General features: G+C 27.7%; 1 protein-coding gene across 6 annotated transcripts in view; it reads right to left on the bottom strand.

Moving 5' to 3' along the window:
• LOC103579347 (tachykinin-like peptides receptor 99D) overlaps positions 1–22,275 on the bottom strand; it is a 128,572-nt gene that overhangs the window by 24,082 nt on the left and 82,215 nt on the right. For all 6 annotated transcript variants that reach the window (XM_053739163.1, XM_053739162.1, XM_014444650.2 and 3 more), the window contains one exon: positions 15,377–16,705. In XM_053739163.1, coding sequence (XP_053595138.1) covers positions 15,377–15,822 — 446 coding nt within the window. In that variant the 5' untranslated portion in view covers positions 15,823–16,705. The remainder of the gene's footprint in view (positions 1–15,376; positions 16,706–22,275) is intronic.

The following is a 22,275-nucleotide window of genomic DNA, read 5'->3' as shown; positions in this document are numbered from 1 at the left end:
TTTTCTACGAGTTTCGACTTTGATAGACTTTGTTCTTTCGCCATTTCATTTCATGTCACGTCTGTAGTTTCAGTTTTTTATTATTTAGCCTAGAGAAATTGCCAATAATATCCCAGAATTCACGTACGAGAATAAAAGTTTTTTTTATTGTATTTAAATTATTCTAGTAAAAGAAAAAAAAGTTCGAATAATAATTAAAATTATATTTTATATTCAAATAAATTTTGAATTTATGATCAATAAATAATTTTTTTTTATGGTAAATTAAAATGTCAGAAATTTCAAAATATGACTGAATTTAAAATTTATATGGATTGTAATTATTCTCTTAATAAAATTAAATTTTTTGACAACTGATCGTAAAATCATTCTCTGTAATAATTTTCTGTGATTTCCCGCATAAAAATATATATGGTAAACATATATTAAAAAATATATGTTACAGATATAAATATATGTGATAATACATGAAATCTTATAAAGAACCATGTATAGATTTTGGCCGATTTAATTATATTTTTATATATGTTTTCTCTTATATAATTTCATATATTTTTATATAACTTCAATATATTATTTATATATTCGAAGACTTATAATTTTAATATATTTAAAAATAAATGTTATTTATATATGGAAACAAATAAGAATACATATATAATTCATCATTATATGGCACGATATATGAACCATATATTCTTTATAAATTTTTATATATTTTTCGATATATAGAAGCATATAAGTCTCCCCATATATGTAAGAATAAATAAAATCTATTCTTTTCTGTCTTTCTCTCTCTGTTATAAGATTCAAACATGTGTTCAGAATATATATGTATGCTAGCTTACAAATTTACATATATAATTATCAATATATGTAATACATATATGTGCTAACTTATAAGTTTACATATATGAATATAAATATATACAATACATGTATTAACTTATAAACTTACGTATATAATTAATTATATGAAAACTTACTATATTATATATATGAAAATATATATCGTTTTTGGCCACTTATATGGTCCCATATTAATTATATATTTTTCTATATATATTTATCATATATGGTATTTTCATGCGGGTTAATGCAATGAAATTTGAAAAAAAAAAAAAATGTCGAAAAAATGATCAATGAATTTGGTATTGAGATAAAAAATTGAATATATATTTTTTAATAACATGAAGATGGAGAAATATGATGTGATTTATAACACAAATCTTTTGCAGAAAACTCGTCGATTTGATTATGACGTCAACATATTTCCCAAGTGATTGGTAAAAAATATCTTTTTGTATTATTGTAATTTTTTTTTTACTTTGAGAATATTTATAATATTAGATCTGAATAGTAAAGGAGCTGATGCTACAAGTATGAGGATTCTCTATTTTTTTTTTTTTTTATTTTTTCGTATGTATGTAAAAAGTAAAGAGAGAGTGAAGTAAGAGTATAATATATAAAAAAAGCTTGCTCTCGATTTATGAGACGGAAAAAGCATGAGATGAAGAAGGTCAAAAAAAATTTGATTTGTGCGACAACTGAAAGCATCTCTTCAACTCTCTTACTCTCTTGAATCTATGATATATGTATTAAAATAGTGAATTTTTAAAATATACTTGTCATCCAATATTTTACACCCAGGGATTTTTTATGAGGGAAACGAGGGCAAAACGGACCCTTTACCAAAAACGCGGATCAGAGTTTGAATTTTTTATTACTTTTTTCCAATACTCAAACTTTTTACGAACAAAATAATTGATGCGTGCAAATATCATCGGGTCGTTAAAAAAAATTTATGTGGGTCTTCATGAGCTCAAAAAAAATTTCTTTTATCAAATGTATATTTTACATATATATTTAAAATGAAAATAAGAAAATGTTCTGTTTAAGGGAAAATGGGGCGAAATTAGCCCCTGGGGCAAAATGGGCTTGCATTAATATTACATATGTCCTTTTTTCTTAACGGACCCATTTTCCCCCTCTGCTCCATAAAAAGGGTTCAAAAAAAAATTTCGCGCCATTTGAATTTTTTGAAATTTTCAAAGAGCTCATTTTGCTCTTTCTAATTAATGAGAGACATTACAAAAAAAAAAAATAGTAATTATTTATGTGTTTTGTTAAAGTATTTTTGAATTGAAGTATTCAATGACAAATTTATTGAATGTTTCTTTATAAATTTATGAATAAATAAATTTTTTAATTTTACTTCCGCGATAATTTTAACCGGCGCATAATTTTTAAAAAATGTTATACATAAATTGAACAAGTAGGAATTACATAACGGAAGGTATTTGAATAAAATATTGACTACGTTAAAATATTGACGAGCCTTCATATATATTTACTAAAAAGTTTGTCTGCACTGAACTGTATTTGCTTAAATTATATTTATATTTAACTTTTTTTATAAATAAATAGTAAGCAGTTTATATTCACGTGATTATTTAATTAATTAATAATTTTAATAACTCATTGATAATATTTCGTTAGCATTTAAAGTGAATTAAAAATATCCAAATTTCAAAAAATTAAAAAAAATTAAATTTTATTATTTAGATATCGATTTTAAAATCTATTTATTTTAATTAATTAAATAAAACTTGTTTATAATTTAAAAAAAATAACAAGCGATAGTTAAATACCGGGTTGATTTATTTAAATGCCCAACTGGATTAAAATACCATTTTAAGACTGTGTAATGTCTAATTAAAATTTTATTTAAAAATCTATATTTTAGTAGACGCAAAAATTTTTAATTTAAATTACCCGCCATTAGGTGAATATTTTTAAAGTTAATAATGACATTACATCTTATGTTAATTCGAAATAATAAATAACTAATTTCGGTAGTATTACATTTTTTTTAATATACAGACCAAGTTCATTATTCTTTAATGTGATTAATGAAGACTGACGTTTTAATAAATCTCCGGCTTTTATTCTGGGAAATTTTATATAAGAATAAATATAACCGTGTATACCTACTGGGTAGATTAATGTTTTTGTATCTGATTTTTTTATACACCGAAAGATTAATTTATGTTATTTTTTCATAATTACTTATTCATTTTTAATCACAGAGGCTGAGAGGCGCCGGGATACCCAGGGTGAGAATGGATACTTTTGAAATTTCGTGAAAAAAAATATTTTTAGTGGCAATTTAGTAAAATTTAAGAATACTCTCAATTTCGAGTGATACAAAATATCCTGGGGATAGTGGGGCACTTTAAAGATCATATGAAAAAAAAACTCAACTTTTTATTTCAGTGAAACTAGAGTGAAAACTGTGAATTTGAAAAATTTTCTATCATACCCCAATAAAAAAAAATTTTTTTTTCTAATAAAATATATTCATAAATTATTGTAGGCCCGGAAATAAGTAACTAAAAATAGTAATGGAAAAATTTTTTTTCCCTATTGGTAGCATTTCATCGTGTTCTGGTATTTTCTACTAAAAATATTCAAATTTCATCTCAAACATAAAAATTTCGAGCCAAAAAAATAACAAAATTTTTTGCGACCGAAAACTGGAAAAATTTTCCAAGTTCTGTAACTTTCTATTATTTTATCTGAAAAAAATACTATAAGCGAAAAAAGGTCGGAAATCAGCCAATTTTCGGACTGTTTATAAAAATAACAAAATTTCAGCGTGTTTTCAGCCTTTTCCATTAAAATTCTACGATTTAGGCGCGATTTCGACCAGATTTCACCTTTTCGGTCTGAATACTAAAATTTCAGCGTATTTTCGGCCGATTTTCGAGTTTTTCCAACGAAATTCCATGACTTCAGCATGATTTCAGCAAAATTTAGGCCTCTTGGAATAAAATTCTATATTTTCAGTGTGATTTCAGCCAAATATTTTTACCCGCGTAATAATTTTTCCGAAATTACTATTATTTTTGCATAATGAAGAAGAAAATTTTTGTTTGTGAGTATAAGTAAATAAAATATAAAAATTTATTATTTATGACATTTGAAGGAAATTTGAAATGATATATCTGTTATTCGAATTTATGTAGAGAATAAATTTAAAAGGGCTTTAAAAGATAAAGAGACATGTGAGGAGAGATGTTTGCCTCATAACAGGCATTTACGATCGAGTTAGCATTCAAAAGGCTTTATCGTGCATCATAACTTGAATTTTATTACCCCCAGTAAACTACACCGTTAATATTTAAATACCTATCATACGTGATTTTGAATAATCCTATTAATTCAACTGGGTAAACTATCCTAATACATACTAATTATTATTTCATAACAATAATAATTATCATCAAAAATATATTTATCATTTTTTTTATTTTTAAAACAAATTTTACTTTTATATTTTTCCAGTATCCGGGACAAGTACGAGGACAAGAGAACTCGAAATCAATTATACGAGACAATTTAGAATGCGGAATGCTTTTGAAAGTTTAAAACTTCTGTTAAGTGATACAAGTCATTACTAAGTCGTTATAAAGCTACAAACTTTGTTTAGTTTAAGTATTTTCAATTTGTTTCAATATGAAATTTTGTATTTATTGTGTTGTAAATTATTATTGTTATTAATTTATTATTTTAATAATTTAAATTATATTATTTTATTTTTAATTCATATTATCGAATTACAGTATTCGAAATTTTGTAAGAGGTTAATGATCGATTAATCGAACTGCGGGTTTAAAATTAATATTTCCAGAAAAAAAAATCGGAATCCAAAATTAAGAAAGAATTTGTGTTTTCATAACCGATATTTCGTGAAAAAAAATGAAAATGTCTCGATTAATAATGAAAAACTCAAGAAAAGAAATTTCAAGCAGAAGTAGTGAACATAAGACCGAAAAATACCCGAAATTCAGCTGACGGCCCAAAAATGCCTGAAAACTTTAAAGTCGTCCAAATTCTATATTGGTTTGGTTGAAATTTTTTTAAATCCTGTAACTTTATTTCAAAAAATTATCCATGGTGGAAAATAGGTTTTCAATTCATCAGCCGATTTTCGGGTTGTTTTAATAAAAAAAAAAAAAAAAAATTAATGAAAAAAAAAAATCCTTAATAGAATGACAAAATTTCGCCGTATTTTTGGCCATATTTTGACCTTTAAAAAAAAAATTCTATGGTTTCGGCGTGATTTCGGTAAAATTTTGACTTTTCGACCGAAAATTTTTACGCGCGAAATGATAAAAATTTAAAAATTAACGCTTCGAATGAAACGAAAACAATTATTGGATATTTTCAAATATGTAACGCATACTTCCAGATAAAAAAAAAATAATAATTCATTAATTTTTTTTTATAATTTTATTTATTTATTTTCAACAATATTAACATTTTATAGCATACAATAATCAATGGTTTTTTTTTTTCTATCGAAAAAAAAATATTTAATTATAAAACTTCTCTATCACCCGTATCATCGAAACGATAAAATAAACTACTGCCTCGTAAACCCAAATCAATAGCTTTTTTTATCAGCGAACTGCCAAAAGATTTTTTTTATCTCTAATTGTCCCACTACGCAGAGTTGTTGCTCTATTTACTACAGTACTAAAATTCACTCGACGTCTCATTCCATCATAACCATAATTACTATACAAATTCCCGCCATTTATAACCTCATTTTTATTGTCCATTGCATTAAATATATAATTACTTTAATTGATTTAAATTCAAAATTTCGTGTCATTTAAATTGAATTATTTTTTAAAAATTTAAATTCTCCCTCTTTATTATAATTTATATTTTTTTTATTGGAATGAAAATTTCCAAAAACCCGTTTATGATTATCAACAAGTCGAGTTGGTTGAAATTCAACAGGTAAAGATTTTTTGAGGTCAACTTTGTTTGCCTTGGACTTGCACTTGTGTGACTTAGTCCCCACATTTTTATTTATAAAAAATTTTTTATGTAGATATTGATTATCAATATTATCGCGTTCTTTGTGCTCTAGTTGTGAAGATTGAAGAAGTGAAGTTGTCGAAGAACAAACTTGTCTTGAACTGCCTTTACAACTGTCAAGTCTACTACGTTGAGAGTTTACTTGTCTTATCTTAGACAAACTATTCATATTTAAATAGTCAAGTAACAATGTTTTGTGTGCATTTACCGTTGATGAGTTTTTGACATTAAACTTTGTTTCAACCTTTTCAAAGTTGTGTAGTTTTACAGATTTGTTACAAGCTTTATCATGTTTCCAACTATTTTGCTTTAATTTATTTTGTGTTTTATCTACAACTTCTATTTCAGGATTTATTTCAACCCTCTGTACAAAACTACTTTCCGTAGGCTTTACTTCATCATTTAATCCTAAAGATTGAGGTTGGATTTTTTTATACGTGACACGAAATGGCGATAACCTGATTACGTCGATAATACTCAAAATGAATTCCAAAAGTTTATAAATTACTTTATTTGTTAATAATGATTTTATAAATGACAAATTTACTGTTTTGTCATTTAATGATATTAAATAATCATTATTATTACTGACAAAAGAATTTTCAGATAAATAATTATTTGAAAAATTTGAATTTCCCGCTAAAAGTTCTGAGGGCCCCAAATCGCTGGCAGATGAATTTGTAGCGACTTTCTCATTACTTTTGATGGATTTGAGGTTTTTATCATTTTTTACATCAAAATTATTGGAATTCCCGAATTGTTGAGTTGTCGAAGCTGGAACGTTGTCGATGGAGGTTATGGCATCTGGATGATGACGCCCACTACTATGTACTACAGGCCGAAACCTCGAATGTGGATAGAATTGTAATAGGGATGAATGAGATGGTATTTTACGGAGATTACTGCCATTCATGTTGAAAGACTTGATCGCCTCAATTCCGTTCTTGTCAATCACGTTTGAAGATTTTTTACTATCCGGCTGCGGCAGATGATTGCGATAATCTGGGATCGGTATGTCGAATTTTTCAGCTTGCTCGATGGCAGACGAAGCGATCGCTCCCAATGATTTTCGAAGCTGATATGCAAAATAAAAATATATTATATGGAATATAAAAGATTAAATTTATGTTGGGTTTTAAATCGATGCCAAATACTATCGAGGAAGTGCAGCTGATGCGAGCTTTGGAATATCTTATGCTTATTCCTGTTCTATTTTATTTTAGTTTTTTCATTTTGTGGGACTTCTTGCTTTTACTTATATACTTTCATATATATTGAAAACGTCGAGCGTGAAAAATACGATTTTCTCGAATGCATTCGTATGCCAAAGGATAAGATATTTCTAACCACCGGTATCTCAATGCTTTTTCTATCTACTAAATTATATGATAAATGTTTTCAATAATTTTAGCCATCGTTTATTTATTTATTTATTTGAATAAAAAAAAAAAAAAATTATTTTATGAACGATCACAAATTTAATTTTTTCATAAATTTATTTAATAATAATAATTCGTTGTTATGAAACTCAATTACTTTTGGCAGTTTGACGTTCGAAATTTTAAATTAAATGTCAAAAATTACCGATTGATTTGAATTTTTTGGAAAATTTAATTGAATAATAAAAATTATCTCAATAAAAAAAATGAAATTTTTTTATTAAAAATTCTAGAGACAAAAAATAAAATTGATAATTTTTATGTGATTACTTATTAATTAAAAAAAAGGGGTGGGGACAATATGAACTAGAATAAAATTTTTTTATTACAACGAAAAATTATTTTAAAAAAAATTTTATTGGTTTTCAAAATTTATCATTCAATTCCAAAGCTCATTTTACCCGAGTCTTTTGTAATAAATATTTTTATAAAAATAATAGTATAACTTACCATTATATTAAACAACAAAATACCCACGAAATTCATTTTGTTTATTTTTCTATAAAACGTTTTCTATCGTATCGGTTCGTCAGTAACCGACTGCCTGTATTTGATGAAATAATTTAAAACTTTTTATTGATGTTATTATTATGCCCATTACACTTTAATGGACAATAAAAAAATTCCTGGTACATTACCGAGAGTAATTGACAATTTTATTTTTAATTCACCGTTTACTTGAAACAAATTACTGAATTTAAAAATTACAATTCAATTATACTTTAAATTTTTTATTATTTTAAACTTCCCGCTATCAAAATTTAAATTTTCAAAAAAAAAAAGAAGTTATCGGTTTCGGTCCGATTTTCGAGAATCGAGTTTTCATCAGATTTTGACGATTTCAGGTCCTAGAAAACTATTCTGACTATTTCTGAATAGAACTGTTTTGTTCGTACAGCTCATAAACCACTTGCTCGATTTGCCTCAAAGTCGAACCGGTTTCAAATCTTAGAGAGCTTTTTCTATTGGCGCCAAAAAACGCTCGAATCGGTTGGTTCGTTTCAAAAATCGCGTCGAACAAAAATGATGTTTCCAGTGAAATTTATGTTTTTTTGGTCAAATCGTTTTTTTTTTTTTTTGAGCCTGAAGATCTCAAAAGTGTAAATAATAACGTTTTCGAGCTCTCCGAAAATAGCGGGGTTTTAGGGTTGGTCAACCGTTCTTTAGATTTTTTTTGATACGGAAGTAGAATAATTTATTCAAATCTATAGATAATTATCTACAGAATAAATAAATTGACGCAATAAAAAAAAAAAAACTTCGTTAACATAAATTTATATTTATAGATCACGTGTTTTAGACTGTTAGTAAGCTCTTAAATGTTAAGTCTAAGGTATTTTCACGAACCCATTTGCAAGATTAAGACATTAAAAGGGCGGCTGTAGTCCACGTGTTCATTATTCTGGTCACGAGCTTGGCTTTTGATTAACTGACTACCTTATGCATTAAACCTTATACATATATATGTATATGTATGTATGTATAATAACTTTTAAAGCACTAAGACGGTGACAAGAAATTCAAAAATAAAATGAAAAATGAAAAAAGTTGGTTAAGAAGCTGCGGAAAAGCCACAGGAAAATTTACTGCTCGTTTTACGAGAGGCAAAAAATGGAGCTAAGAGGTTTGATTATACATGAGTAATTTGTATGTTTTTTTGTTTTATGAGAAGCAGTAAATATTTATTTGTCAGATTAAAATAAATGATTGTTAATTTATCTAATGGAAAAAAATAGAAGTAGGTTTGAATTATGAAATAAAAATATTTTTTTATAGATCATGAATTCTGTCAGCGCATTCTCATTTTATGGCACGTGATGCTATGGGTATTGAAAGACGTTTTACGGTTATATATATATATATATATATATATATATATATATATATATATATATATATATATCAACTATTGGTATTGAGAGCATGCATATGAAAGCCTGTGGTACTGAAATGGAATTTATTATTTAGATTGGATATTAATATTAATAATAATAAGTCAAAAAATTTTGATTATTTTGATGAAATTAATGTCGTACTGTAGCATAATTTTTTTTTTTAAATGCAATATTTAGATAATTTTTTTTTTGTTGCACAAAAAGAAGCAGTAAATTTTAAACACTTGGGGGTTATGACCTAAATCTACTGGATTTTAATAAATCGATTTTTGAAAATTATTCGGGTCTTTAGATTTTTTTTAAATTATTTTTTAAAAAATTTTTCACGGAAAACACTTATAATATTTAAGATGATTTTTTTTCTAAGTTATAGCGGAAGGGCTAAGAAAAATTTCAAGCAAAAGTAGAACTTAGTATTGGGAATACTTTGGAATATAAAGTTTCAAAGCTTCGATTATTTACTCGAATTACGTGACTGAACTTTTTGTTTATTTTCAAAAAAACCCACGGTGAATTTTTTTTTTTTTTATAATGGAGCGAAAAATTTGACGTAAATTTTAATCGTAATTTAAATTTCCTTTATTAAATTGTGAATTATTTATTTTTGAATTTTGGATTTTGGAGATGAAATTTATAGAAAATTTATTAAAAAATTGCAGAAAAAGTTTGACAAAAAAGCCACAGTTAAACAACAGATTTATATGTGTCTCTAGTATCAAGAATAATTAAGACATATATGAGTTTACTAAAAAATCATGTCAGAATGGGATTGAGTAGGTTCTAATGTTCTGGTTATTAAAGAAATATACGAGATATAAGTAACCATTCCTTAACAAACTGTTTTTATAAAATTTTTGAGGTACCTCATTCTGTTATTTCTTTTTTTTTTCTATACACAGTAGATTTTAAAAACAATTGTTCTTCTGATTACAGAAAAGTGACAGGAGAAATGATCGTAGTTGTAGATTTGCCTGGGACGGAATGCGTGACAGCACTTAATGTCCCCGGCATGAACCAAGAAATCGAGAAAAATAATATCAACGCCGAAAAGTCATGTATGGTTGAACTGAGTATGTTCACCAAATGTCTTTTTGGTAACAGTAGAGCGCTTGCGGAATGCAAGTTGCTGAAAAATATATTCAGTAACATGTACTTCCGCAATTAATCGCTCGTTGGAGACCTGCTAAAGGTGTTTCTGGTTCGGCGAGCCAAAGCTCCACTCACCAACAATAAAGACTCTTGCAAGAGGGCCAGGCAACAGCTCGAGCAGACGGTCAATAACCTTAATCAACGGGTGACTGAGTTGCATGCTGTAATACAACAATCGCAGAAGCAACCTCCAACGAATGCGGCCTCCTGCGGGTAGCAACATCCCCTCACATGATACAGATCGTAGGCTAAAATAAAAGAACCGAAGACTAGTGGTGATGAATCACTTATAAGCACTCTAGTATAAGTATCCAACTCGGAGAAACTCAGGCGCCACGGTGTCCACCTAGCAGCGAACCTCGAACTACTCTCCCTTCTCTCGTGCGTATCCCCTCTCCTACCCTACTCTCTCTCTGTTACTCGGTCTACCACGCACGTCACATTATCAGTTTTTTTTTTTACGAGCTCGTCACATCTTGGCACTACGAAATAATTTAGTTGTCTATCAAATAAATATTTTCTTAACTTTATCAAATGATTTTATTATCGTAGCAAAAGAAATATTAACATCAACCAAATGGAATCTATTAAATTCTTTTTTAAAAATGGCAAAGTAGATTGTGTTAACCTATTAAAATTTAGGTGTCCCAATTAAATATTAGTTTCACAGAATTTAACAAAACCAATTTAATTGTCCGAAGCGAAATTTTTTCTCAGTGTAGGAAATGAATTTGATTTTTAAAAAATGGGAAAAAAGCACAAAACATCAACATAAGAGGCATATTGAACACAATTGATCACTGACCCGCAATCATGGCAATCACACAAACACCCTAGGCTTCTTGAGAGATGAAGCCTCAGGTCAGCTAAAAGCAGAATTATTGATGATTGGGCTTAGAATCTCCAGCAGAAGCTTCCACTCCGTCCCGATATATCCTTTAAAATCAATTCTATTCAAATCAGCTGGAACCCTAACCACCGGACCGTCAAATACTCGAAAACCCTCTTCTAAACAATACAACATTCAGTTTGATTTCATCTTCTTACATCCAATACCAATATCCATCCCCATTTCTCACATCAATAAGTCTTTAAATATTCCATACCAATTTCTTATATTTAATAACAACGTTATAAAATTATGTCACATCAATAATTCTCCCATTCATGTTACTCGTTTGAATATACTCTTTTCGTCGGTTTATTTTTAATGAATATGAGGTAAATGGCACGAATAAGAATTTAATAGTAATTTGTGTCATCATCATTTATTGATGATTTAACACAGAGAGAAGAATGTTGGCTCGAAATTTACCAGCTTTTATTATGCTGTCGACTAAACTTGAAACAGGAAGTGAAGCATCCAAAAAATTATTATGCTCATATACGAAAAATTATTATGATGCATCACAATACTTACTACACGTGAAAAACTTATCGATAAAGTTTGATAACATACTTTCATACACTATAATAATTGCGATGCAGCATAATAATTTTTTGGATGCTTCATTTGCTGTTTCAAGTTTGGTCGACAGCATCATTAAAATTGTAAGGTTTCTAGCCAACATTTTTCTCCATGTAGGATCCAAAAACCGATGTTTGAAAAATTTTAATTTTCTGGCATAAGCCAGTGGTCATGATTTTCTATAAAATTTCTTAGACGGCCATCCTGGCCGAAAGTACGGCTTCAAATGGATGTTTTTAGTTATTAAGGATGTCAAATAAGTCGTTCAGAAGAACTCTAATATACGAAAGTATTGAATTCAAAAAAATTTTGAACTTCCCGCTTAGAACATTGACCTTGAAAAAGAATAAGGAAATTTATCCGTCGACCCGATTTTCGCAAATCGCGTTTTCGCCGAATTCGGAGGTTTCGAAGTTCTACGAGTCGCTCGAAAATGTGTCTACGCTAATGATTTTGAGCTTAAAAAAGGGGAATTTTGTAATTAGTGCACTTGATCAACTTTTTTCCATATTTTTTTATTGGAAAATTCAAATATTTGATCCATAGCAATGTAATTTTCACAGTCCCAATAGTAATTTAGTTATTCAAAATTTTTTTCCCGTTTTTTAATTTGATTTTTCCTATTTTCTAGTTAATTTATTTATTGTGTGTGAATAATGACAATGAATTGTAACCGAGCCGCATTAATTGTCGTTGGTTGTTATCGCAGATATGATTTATAAAGAATTTAATCAGTAGTTAGAATTAAAATTTATATTAAAAGATGAGAAAAAAATTCATGTCGGTGTGTTTAATAAAATACGTGATGTGCCTGAGTAGTCTCAATGGGGCATATCCATTTTCTATATGAGATTACGAGTGTGTCACCATTCCCGAGTGTTTTCATGGCCTCGTAGAGTCGAGGCTGGAACTAAACTAGAGAAGTTGGGATCGAATTGAGAAATAGCAGGCGGGAGAAGTCTGTGAAATTGCTGACTCTGAGCTATCAAACAGTACCGAGTGGATAAAAGATAAGTATTAGTATTATTTTTATTATTACTATTATTATTATCGATCTAAGATGTTTTTCTCAACAGAGAATATGTATTACCACATTTTTTCCACGCAATTTGATTTTATTTAGGAGTCAAAATTATTTTAGCCATTGCGTTGTCTTAAGAAAGACTGAAATTTTAGTACCGGATGTGGCAGAGGGCGTTTTTACAATTCACATTTATTGTAACCTCCAAATAATCTGTTGCTATCAATAAAATCAACTTCTATTAATGTCTAATTAATCAATTAATGATAATTTTTTTATTAGTTCCCATAATAATAATTATTATTTTTTAAAAAATTTTGAAATGTAATTAGACCCCCGTGAAAAATTTTCGGAAAAATTTTGCATTCTTTTACTCTATAATTAATAATTATATTTTCCAATTAAATTTACATGCTAATCATTCTAGTTATTGAAAAAAAAAAATCAATTTTTTCCGGAAATGAAAAGAAAATCATTAACGTAAGATGGAAATCAGTATGTACTAGTAATTAATTAAAAAATAGGATAAGGGTGGGCAAAACGGGACCGCTAAGAAAATAATGGATTTTTGTGTAACTGAATATGGCGAATTTTATTTTTTTTCAATGCTGAAGTTAGACAATTGACAATTTTAGGATTTTTTTCAGCAAATCAAAAAACTAAAAAAATGCACACTTAGAAAATTAAAAAAGCTATAGGTGCAATTTTTCAAATATTTTTTTTTTGTAGTTTATCGTTTTAAAAAAAATAAAAAATTATTAGACTTCGACTAACTTCAGTATCATCTTTTTTGACTTTCATTTGAAGTAATTAAACCAAATTTCCATTGTTATAGGAACAAATTTTTTTTCCATGGGTAACATGGACCAGTCCCCAAAAGAATAAAATCTTTAATTTAGAAAAAATGATTATAATAAAATTGTTTATATCTAATTTAAGTGAAAAAAGAGATTTTCAATACTGTTAGTAAATAAAGGTGCCAAAAAAAAATTATTGAAGATAAATAACTTAAATAAAATTCAATATAGTGAAGAAGTCACCGTATGTATTTTTTGAACATCCAAAATTGTACAAAAATGATAATAAGAGTCGCAAAATGACAAGAGTTATAAAAACAATTTTTACAAAATTTTTGGGGTGATCCGTTTTGCCCATACGATCCTGTTTCACCCGGCTTTCCCCCAATGTCCATTTTAATTTCATTCTTAAGTAAATTTAAATCTAATACTCATGAGTTTTTTTATTTTTAATATTTTTATATTCGAATATTTTATTTTTCAAGCAGCGCAACAAAAAATGAAATGAAAGTTTTATTGCTAAAGTCTCAGCTCATTGGATCTAGTGATAAATAAATACAGAAGTTGATATTTTCAATCTTGACATAGTTTTATTAAATTCAAGAAATCTCATATATTTTTTAATAACGTCATAATAATAATAGTAATAATGGTAATAATATTAATCTCGCGGGCAATAATTGAAAAAATAAATTGCGAAATATTCCTTAAAGAAATAGTCGTTTATAATTTATATTATTTTTTAAAAAGAAATAGACAAAGAAAAGTCAAGCACATGCTCGGAGACCTATAAATTGTAGTAGATATCTGGTGTAGCTGGTGGACCGTGGGGAATGAAAATAAAGCGAGTAACAAAAGTGTTTAGAGGCGTTGAAGAAAAAATAAAAGGATGAAAAAAAATCAAAAGTGTAAAGTACCGGCAACCGAATCGATTGGACGTTTATTTTTTTTTTCACGTTGATACTGATTTATTGTGCAATCATTCCATTACGATTTATACAACTTTATCTAACTAAAAAATATCTCCAAAGTTTTTTATTTTAATTTTCAAAATTTAGAGGCCTCGTAAATTTTCGCAAAATTTTTCCTGATAGCTATCTTAGCATTGATTTTACAAAAAAAATCATTGAATGATTTTTGTAGGAAATTTTGAGAGCTAATAAAAATGTCTGATTGACTTTTTTCATATTTCAGTTCCTTAAGTCATTAAATTAATTTTAAAGTTTTTTTTCATTCGATTTTTTAAATTTAAATTCTGATACAGAATTTTTTAAACTTATCGAGCTTAAAATATCAATTGTAGAAAAAAATCAAAGAGACCTTTTTTGTAGAGAATTTAATGGGCTAAAAAAAATATCTGATTGACTTTTTCATATTTTAATTCCTTAAGTCATTAAATTAATTTTAAAGTTTTTTTTTTATTTGAATTTCAAAATTAAAATTTTGTCCCAGAAACTTTTGAACTTCTCGAGCTTAAAATATCAATTTTATAAAAAAATTAAATAGACCTTTTTTGTAGAGAATTTTACGGGCTACAAAAAAGGATTCATTGATTTTTTGCATATTTTAAATATTAAAGCCACAATTTCCTGTTAATTGATAAAAAATAAGTAACTTATTTCCTAATCCCGTTTCTAGTCTTCAGAAAAATGGATTCTTACAACTAAAGCACAAAGTAAGTGATAAATAATAAATAATAAAAGTGAAAAACTCACCGATCGATGGAAATAGCCATGAGTGTGAAAACACTAGCGCAGATAGTCAGCACAGCAATAAATTGACTGACTTTGCAGTACAAATTACCAAATGTCCAATGGCTGTGAAGCATGTAGTAAAAATTGAAGGTGACGTTCAATAATGACACCATTGTATCAGCGATGCTCAAATTAACCAAAAAAATATTAGTCACCGATCTCATTCGTTTGTGCACAAGCACGATCCATATAACTATTAAATTACCACCAGTTGCAACAATAATCATACTGACAAACAAACAATACCACACTATTTGCCGCCACAGAGGCAACGTAAATTTATTACTATCTATATCCGTAACATTAAAATTTGTCTCATTGCCAAAATAATTTATCGAATTTACCGGCCACGGCGTTGAATTGAAGGGTTCGCCCGTTGAAAAATATGTATTATTATTTGGCGGCATCTTTGGATTTTTAATTATCCAAATTACTCACCAGCAATTTATTAAATTTCACTATTCATCAATCAATTAATTAATCAATCAATTGATTAATCAATTAATCACTAATTCGATTACTCAGGGGCATCACCCCGAAAATTTTCATTCATTTACATACTCGACATTTTTTTTTTATCAGAGCACTATTTGATTTTAATTATTGTATGGCATCGTAGCCACTTATTTTTAAAACACATTAATTTTAATATTTTTTTAACCATCGAATCACCAAGACGATTAAATTAATTCTTCACGTTATCGATACTCTATTGATAACAATAATTATTATTCTATAAATAATTCATTATATTCTCTATTGATTTACGGAACATTAAATTTTTTCCCAGGATTTATCTAGGTCCAGTCTCTTTTTTATAACTTTTTTATAGCGAACTCATTGCTTCGTTATTTCGTTCTGTATCTGATGAAAGGCTGAGTATGTTCTCTTTATCCTCTTCAGTGTTGAATTTTTTTGGCTTGACTTTTCCGTCGTAACTTTGACGACACGGCTAAAACAAGAGCAACACTACTACCGTAGTTGAAGGGTTCGATGGTTGTTGTTTGTATGGCAGAAGCAACATAAGGCTGTCACCTGTTTACTATCTCACGTTTTTGGGGATGTGTTGGGCCTCTGGCTATTTCTTTTTTTTTTTTTCGCTTTTTCAGTACTGACACCTTGTCTTTAATATTACGATATATATTTTTGCCTCTTTTTTATTTTAGCAACTTTTATTTACTCTGAATCGTATGGTCTTGATGTTTAATCCGAGATTAAAACCACGGAACCGTAACGCTGGGAGCTTTTTTTTCTGGTTCTTTTATTCATTGAATATTATTCTCGAGATTTCTGTAACAAATATAAAAAATAATTTTTTAAATGAGTTATATAGCGAAGAGGCTGAACGCGGGGGAAGGGGTGACATGGGGTCCCTTCAAAATTTTATAAAAAGAGTCTGTTTTATACAATGTTTTTTGAAGATTCCAAAATCACTTTTGTAAATATAATTGAATATTATTTTGAATTTTTTTTTATTGAAACTTTTTCAAAAATCAAATGTCAGTCGAAAAATGTCAAAGATTTGTTTTATGACAAAAACTATTGAACAATTTTTTTTTTTCCTTTACATTCAATAATTATGTGAAGTGTAAATTTTCGTCATGTAAGTTACTTTTAAGAAATAGCATATTACACACAGATGGAAGACAGTAGGACATTCTGACCCACGTGTGTAATTTCTTATCCGAACAGAAGACCTTCCTCTGTGGTGTAGACACAATTTTTTACCCGACCTGCACCTGAAAGTTTGAATTTCTGCTTCTGTTTGCGTGAAAAATGGCGCATGCGTTAATTTATGTCACTTGTTTCCACATAAGAGAAAAGTACGACTCTTTTCCCTTTAAACAGGGCAGGAGTTTAAACTTTAGCGCAGGTATGGTGAGAATTTAATTTAATCAAATTTGTGTAATTTCCAGAAATTTTTTTTTTCACATTTTTTCGGGGCAACCCCATTTTGCCCGCAAAATGCATTTTTTTTAACGGCAGCCGAAATTTTTTCTATTCACTTTGAATATCATAAAAAAAACAAATTTAACGTATTTGAGTTCCTGAAAATTTACTTCCGTTACCCCATTTTGCTCTTTTCTCCCCTAATTTTTAATGTAGGCGTTGAGGGTAAATTTGAATTTTTTTTTTAAACTAAAAATCATTGAAGGAACTGATAATTATAAATAAGATGTATCTGTAATTAATACAGAATTATTATTTTAAATTAATTTTTACTGTTTTTGATCTTCCCTACCCCTCGCCGATTTTGAAAACCAGACTTAAAGAAGTAAAAAAATTTATAACTGGTTTTCCACATTTTTTATTAGAATTAATTAGGCTCGGGCATTTTTGTAATTAAAATTTATGAATAAGTCGATTAATAATAAGTGAGAGTAAGAAAAGGGATAAAATTAATTCAGTACAAAAATAAAAAGAAATTTTAATTAATACTGACATATTTAGATTTTGGGTGTCAGCTCACATTTAACGGCTTTTTTTTTCAGCGAAAAGTGAATTGAGTTGAAAAAAAAATTAATGAAGGTAATAATAATTTGTGATTTAAAATTGGTTTGAGCAGAGATATCCTTTGCGACATTTAATTAAAACCAAGTGCCATCATGGAAAAATGATTAACGAGTTTGGAATGGAAAGGACAGTTGGATGAGAAGAGATAAATGTAAGGTGGAGTGAGATAAAAGGGGGTCAACGGTTTTAGTTGGTTGTATTATAAGATGGGAAATGGATATAGGAATTCAATTGTCGGAATAGTCGATGAGTTGGTTTGGAAATGGGATATGGAGTCATCCAGCGAATCGTCGATCAAAATTCCTTAAATTTCAGAGCTTTACTGCTGAGCTGTTCTACGAGTGTCTGCTTGATGGGATTTATCAGTTGATTATATTTTTACTTATGCTGATTATAATTTTTTTGCTAGAAAATTAGTAACAATTGCTGCCGATTTGAGACACTGGGTGCTCGATCGAATTTTTGACCCCTTTTGTAGGAGAAACTCCAAAAAAGCCTGAGAAAAATTATTTTTTTGACAAATAACGCCGAATTTGGCCAGGGAAGTGGAAGGAGCATCAGGTAGGATGCCATCCACGTCTTCTTGAAAAAAGTACACCATAACTTTTTTTATATTGGGAATAACTCAAGACAATTCTAAGGTTATGTGTTCAATATGATGTCCTCTAGTAAAAAAAAAATCTAAAAAGTCCTGAAAAAATTTATTTTTCGATTCTAGACCTATATGAGGATAAATGAGGATGACTATCTAGTAAGAGTGGACGTTAACTTTTTTCCTGTTGGGATTAACTCAGCACAGTATAAACATTTTTTGTGCGTTATGGTGTCCTCTAGTAGGAGAAACCCAAAAAAGTCCCAAGGATGATTTATTTTTTGAGCTGAGACCCATATTAGGATAAATAAGGATGAATGAAGATAAATTAGGATGACATTTTCTATAAAAAGTAGCCCGTAACTTTGCTCCTGTTAGGAATAACCCATCATAATATTGTCATTTTTTGTTTATTAGCATGCCCTCTAGTAGAGAGAGCCATAAAAAGTCCCGGAAATAATTTATTTTTTGAGTTGAGACCCATATTAGGATTGGGTGGAGATGATTTTCTTTGAAGAGTAGCCCGTACCTTTGCTCCTATTGGGAATAACCCATCATAATATTAACGTTTTTTGTTCATTATGATGTCCTCTAGTAGGAGAAACTCAAAAAAGTTCCGATAAAAATTTATTTTTTCATCCCGGGTAAAATTAGGGGAAGTAAAGAATAAAAAAATTTTTTCTATCAAAAATATTGATGACATCATTATTTAATTCAAATGAAATTTAACCAACTATACTTTTTACTATAATAGTCATAAAAGTTTGTAAAATGTTAAAGAAGTTGTAGAATTTTTTTTTAAATTCACGAGTTCTACATTTCGAACTTTTTTGGATTGCATTCTCTCACACAGGATAAATAAAACCGATATATTTTTGTTTTGAAATTTTATTTTTGCAGTATCCTGTCATACCTCAATCTCGACTTGTTGTAACATACTAAAAACCTGCTGGAAATAGTAATAAAAAATATTTTCTCTCATATCTACTTGATTTAAAATCTCAGGTATGAAACCTCCCCATTACTGTTATTCAAGTATTCAACCCTCAGTCGTTATTTTTTCTTTTTTCGACTCTAAAATTTTAAGTTTACGATCTCCACTTGGTATTCCAAAGCATTATTTTCACTACTATCTCACTGTAAAATAATTCATATGTCAGATATGAAAAATACATTTGCGTATAGTAAAGAAAATATAATAATAATAATATATATATATATAAATAAAATTATTACACCTGAATTTATTGCTGAGTTTCATAATTTACACTGTGTAATTTTTATCAGCAGTGATTTATATGAATTTATTTTAATTTTCATATGAATCTGATTATTCGCATGCGAAAATTGGAAAATTCATATGCAGAATACGAAAATTTCCGTGTAAATTATAAGAAAAATTAAAAAAAAAATAAAAGTATTCTTGGAAATCGTACAAAGTACAACTTTATTTAATTTTTTTTTCTGTTTAACTTTTTCTGTTAACTTTTATATTTGAATTTTTATTACTTTTGCTGCCTTGAGCGTATGGAAAAAATATTTGACATTTTTTTTTGCGTTATGGTCACAGGTTGTGTAGACGCAGATGAAAAATAAATATAAACGAGCATGAAAATGAAATTATATAAAAATAAATAAAATTCATAAAATGCAAACATTGAATATTAAAAACTCGCCAGTGGATAATATTATGGTTTTTAAAAAAAATTTTTATTAAAAACTTAATAAATTTCATTTACTTTTTTTTATGCATTATAATTTTTATTGAAAGTTCAATTAAAATGAGGACAAGCCGAAACACATATCAGCAAAAATTTTCATTTCTTTTTTTTTTCTGGAGTAATTTTTATTAAAAAAAATTTTTTTTTTTTCTTTATCAATATGACTAAAAAAAAAAGAAAGTATGAGTTACTTCTTACTAAATTTTAAAATTAAGCAGTAATGTATAAAAATATTTTATTTTTAATTAATTTTGAAATTTGAATTTAAAGCTTCTAATATTATTTTTTGAAAATTTCAGTTCTTTGTATTTTTTTTTTTTTTTTTATACTGACATTAACTGACGGCTAATAATTTTTTGATTTTTTTAAAAACGATAAATTATAAAAAAAAAAAAATAAATAAAAAATTGCACTTATAGTTTTTTAAATTTTCTACAAGTGCATTTTTCTAGTTTTTTTTTTCTTTGTAAATAATTTGTTTAAAAAAAATCACAAAATTGTTAATTATGTACCAACTTCCTAAATTACATAAATTATGAAATTTATCAAGAATATGAAAAAAAAAATTTGAGCCCCCACTTTGCGCAGTGAAAAAAAAATTTTCAGTAATAATAAAAAATTTCTTTTGTAATTTGAAATTAATTATTAATTTATTAAATAAAATTACGTGCAATTGTAAAAGACAAAGTGTGATATTAATTAAATATTTCTAAGTGAAAAGAGGATAAGTAATGAGTAAAGAAGATAAAAAGGATGTAATATCCCCGGGATAAGTTTGTACGAATGTATTTACTCATACATTTCAAAAGGATTAAAATTATATGAGATTCGAGATTAAAAACTTTGAAACAAACTTTAGCAGTGATTTAATTTTGATGATTACGGTAATTAAATATTTATCAAATGGTTTTCTTAGCAATTCATGATAGGTTATTAAATAAAATATCATCTAATTACTTAATTGTCTTATTATTATTTATCTTTGGCATTTCAATAAAATATTTAGTTTTTAGTTTTCAAGTTGCAATTGTGCTGAAATAATCAGATGTACGTAATAATGTTATAAGACCTTTATTATAGAGAATTTAATTAGCTACCGAATCGATCTCATGCATTTTTTTGATATCTGTGTAAATTTAGCCAGAATTTTAGTTTTTTTTTAAAAAAACTTTTAAATGTCAATTTTGAATTTCGTAAAAAAAAAAAAAAAAAAAATTAAATCAACGGTCAATGAAGTACGTGAGTGCATTGCCAGTTATCGTTAATTATTTTATCTCCGTACAACCCTAGAGTTTTTTTTCGCGCATCAGTGTTAGTTGAATCAATACCAACTTCATTGAATTTACAAATTAATTTTTTTTAAAATAAAAATATTTACAATAGAAGCTTTCATTGAATTTTTTTTTGAGCCATTGTTAATAACTTTGTTTACATTAATCCTCTTTCTGCAAATAAAATAGTATTCTCAGTGCAGTAAAAAATACTTTATGTTCAGATCCATGTTAATAAGGAGAATTTTAAAAATAATTAACATTTATTTTATGTTTTTTTAATTTTTAAATAGACAAATAATCGTCTGAAGGCTGATAATTAGATTTCGGACTCGGAGTTCAGAAGTCTTAGAAAAAGTCGATCCGCATACGGGCTAAATAAGGAATTCGTTTTTTCAGGAATGATTTTAATGATTTGAGTTGATTTTAGTGCAAAGACGGGTTTAGAAAAAAAAAGAGTAAATTAAGCTCGCGATTATATTTTCAAAGCCCGTGTATCTGAAAAATTATTACTAATATTTTTAAAAAAATTCCTAATTTTACCTTGGGGTGTAATTTACTCCATAGGGGACTTTATTTCAATATTTAAACTCCGGTTTTGAATTAAATTGATTCAAAAAATGAGTCTATTTAATATTAGAACTCCGAATTGGAGTAAATTTGAATTTAAACCAATTCCGAAATCACTGAAAAACTAAACTCCCCATTTACGTCGTATGCGAAGTAATTTTTTTACTCCAGAGCTCTGAGTAATTTGAATTT

The sequence above is a fragment of the Microplitis demolitor genome, chromosome 5 (genome assembly GCF_026212275.2).
Source record: "Microplitis demolitor isolate Queensland-Clemson2020A chromosome 5, iyMicDemo2.1a, whole genome shotgun sequence".
In the NCBI taxonomy this organism is placed as follows: Eukaryota; Metazoa; Arthropoda; class Insecta; order Hymenoptera; family Braconidae; genus Microplitis; species Microplitis demolitor.
Note: the sequence above shows the minus strand (reverse complement) of the source record. Positions and strands in the feature narration are given on the sequence as shown.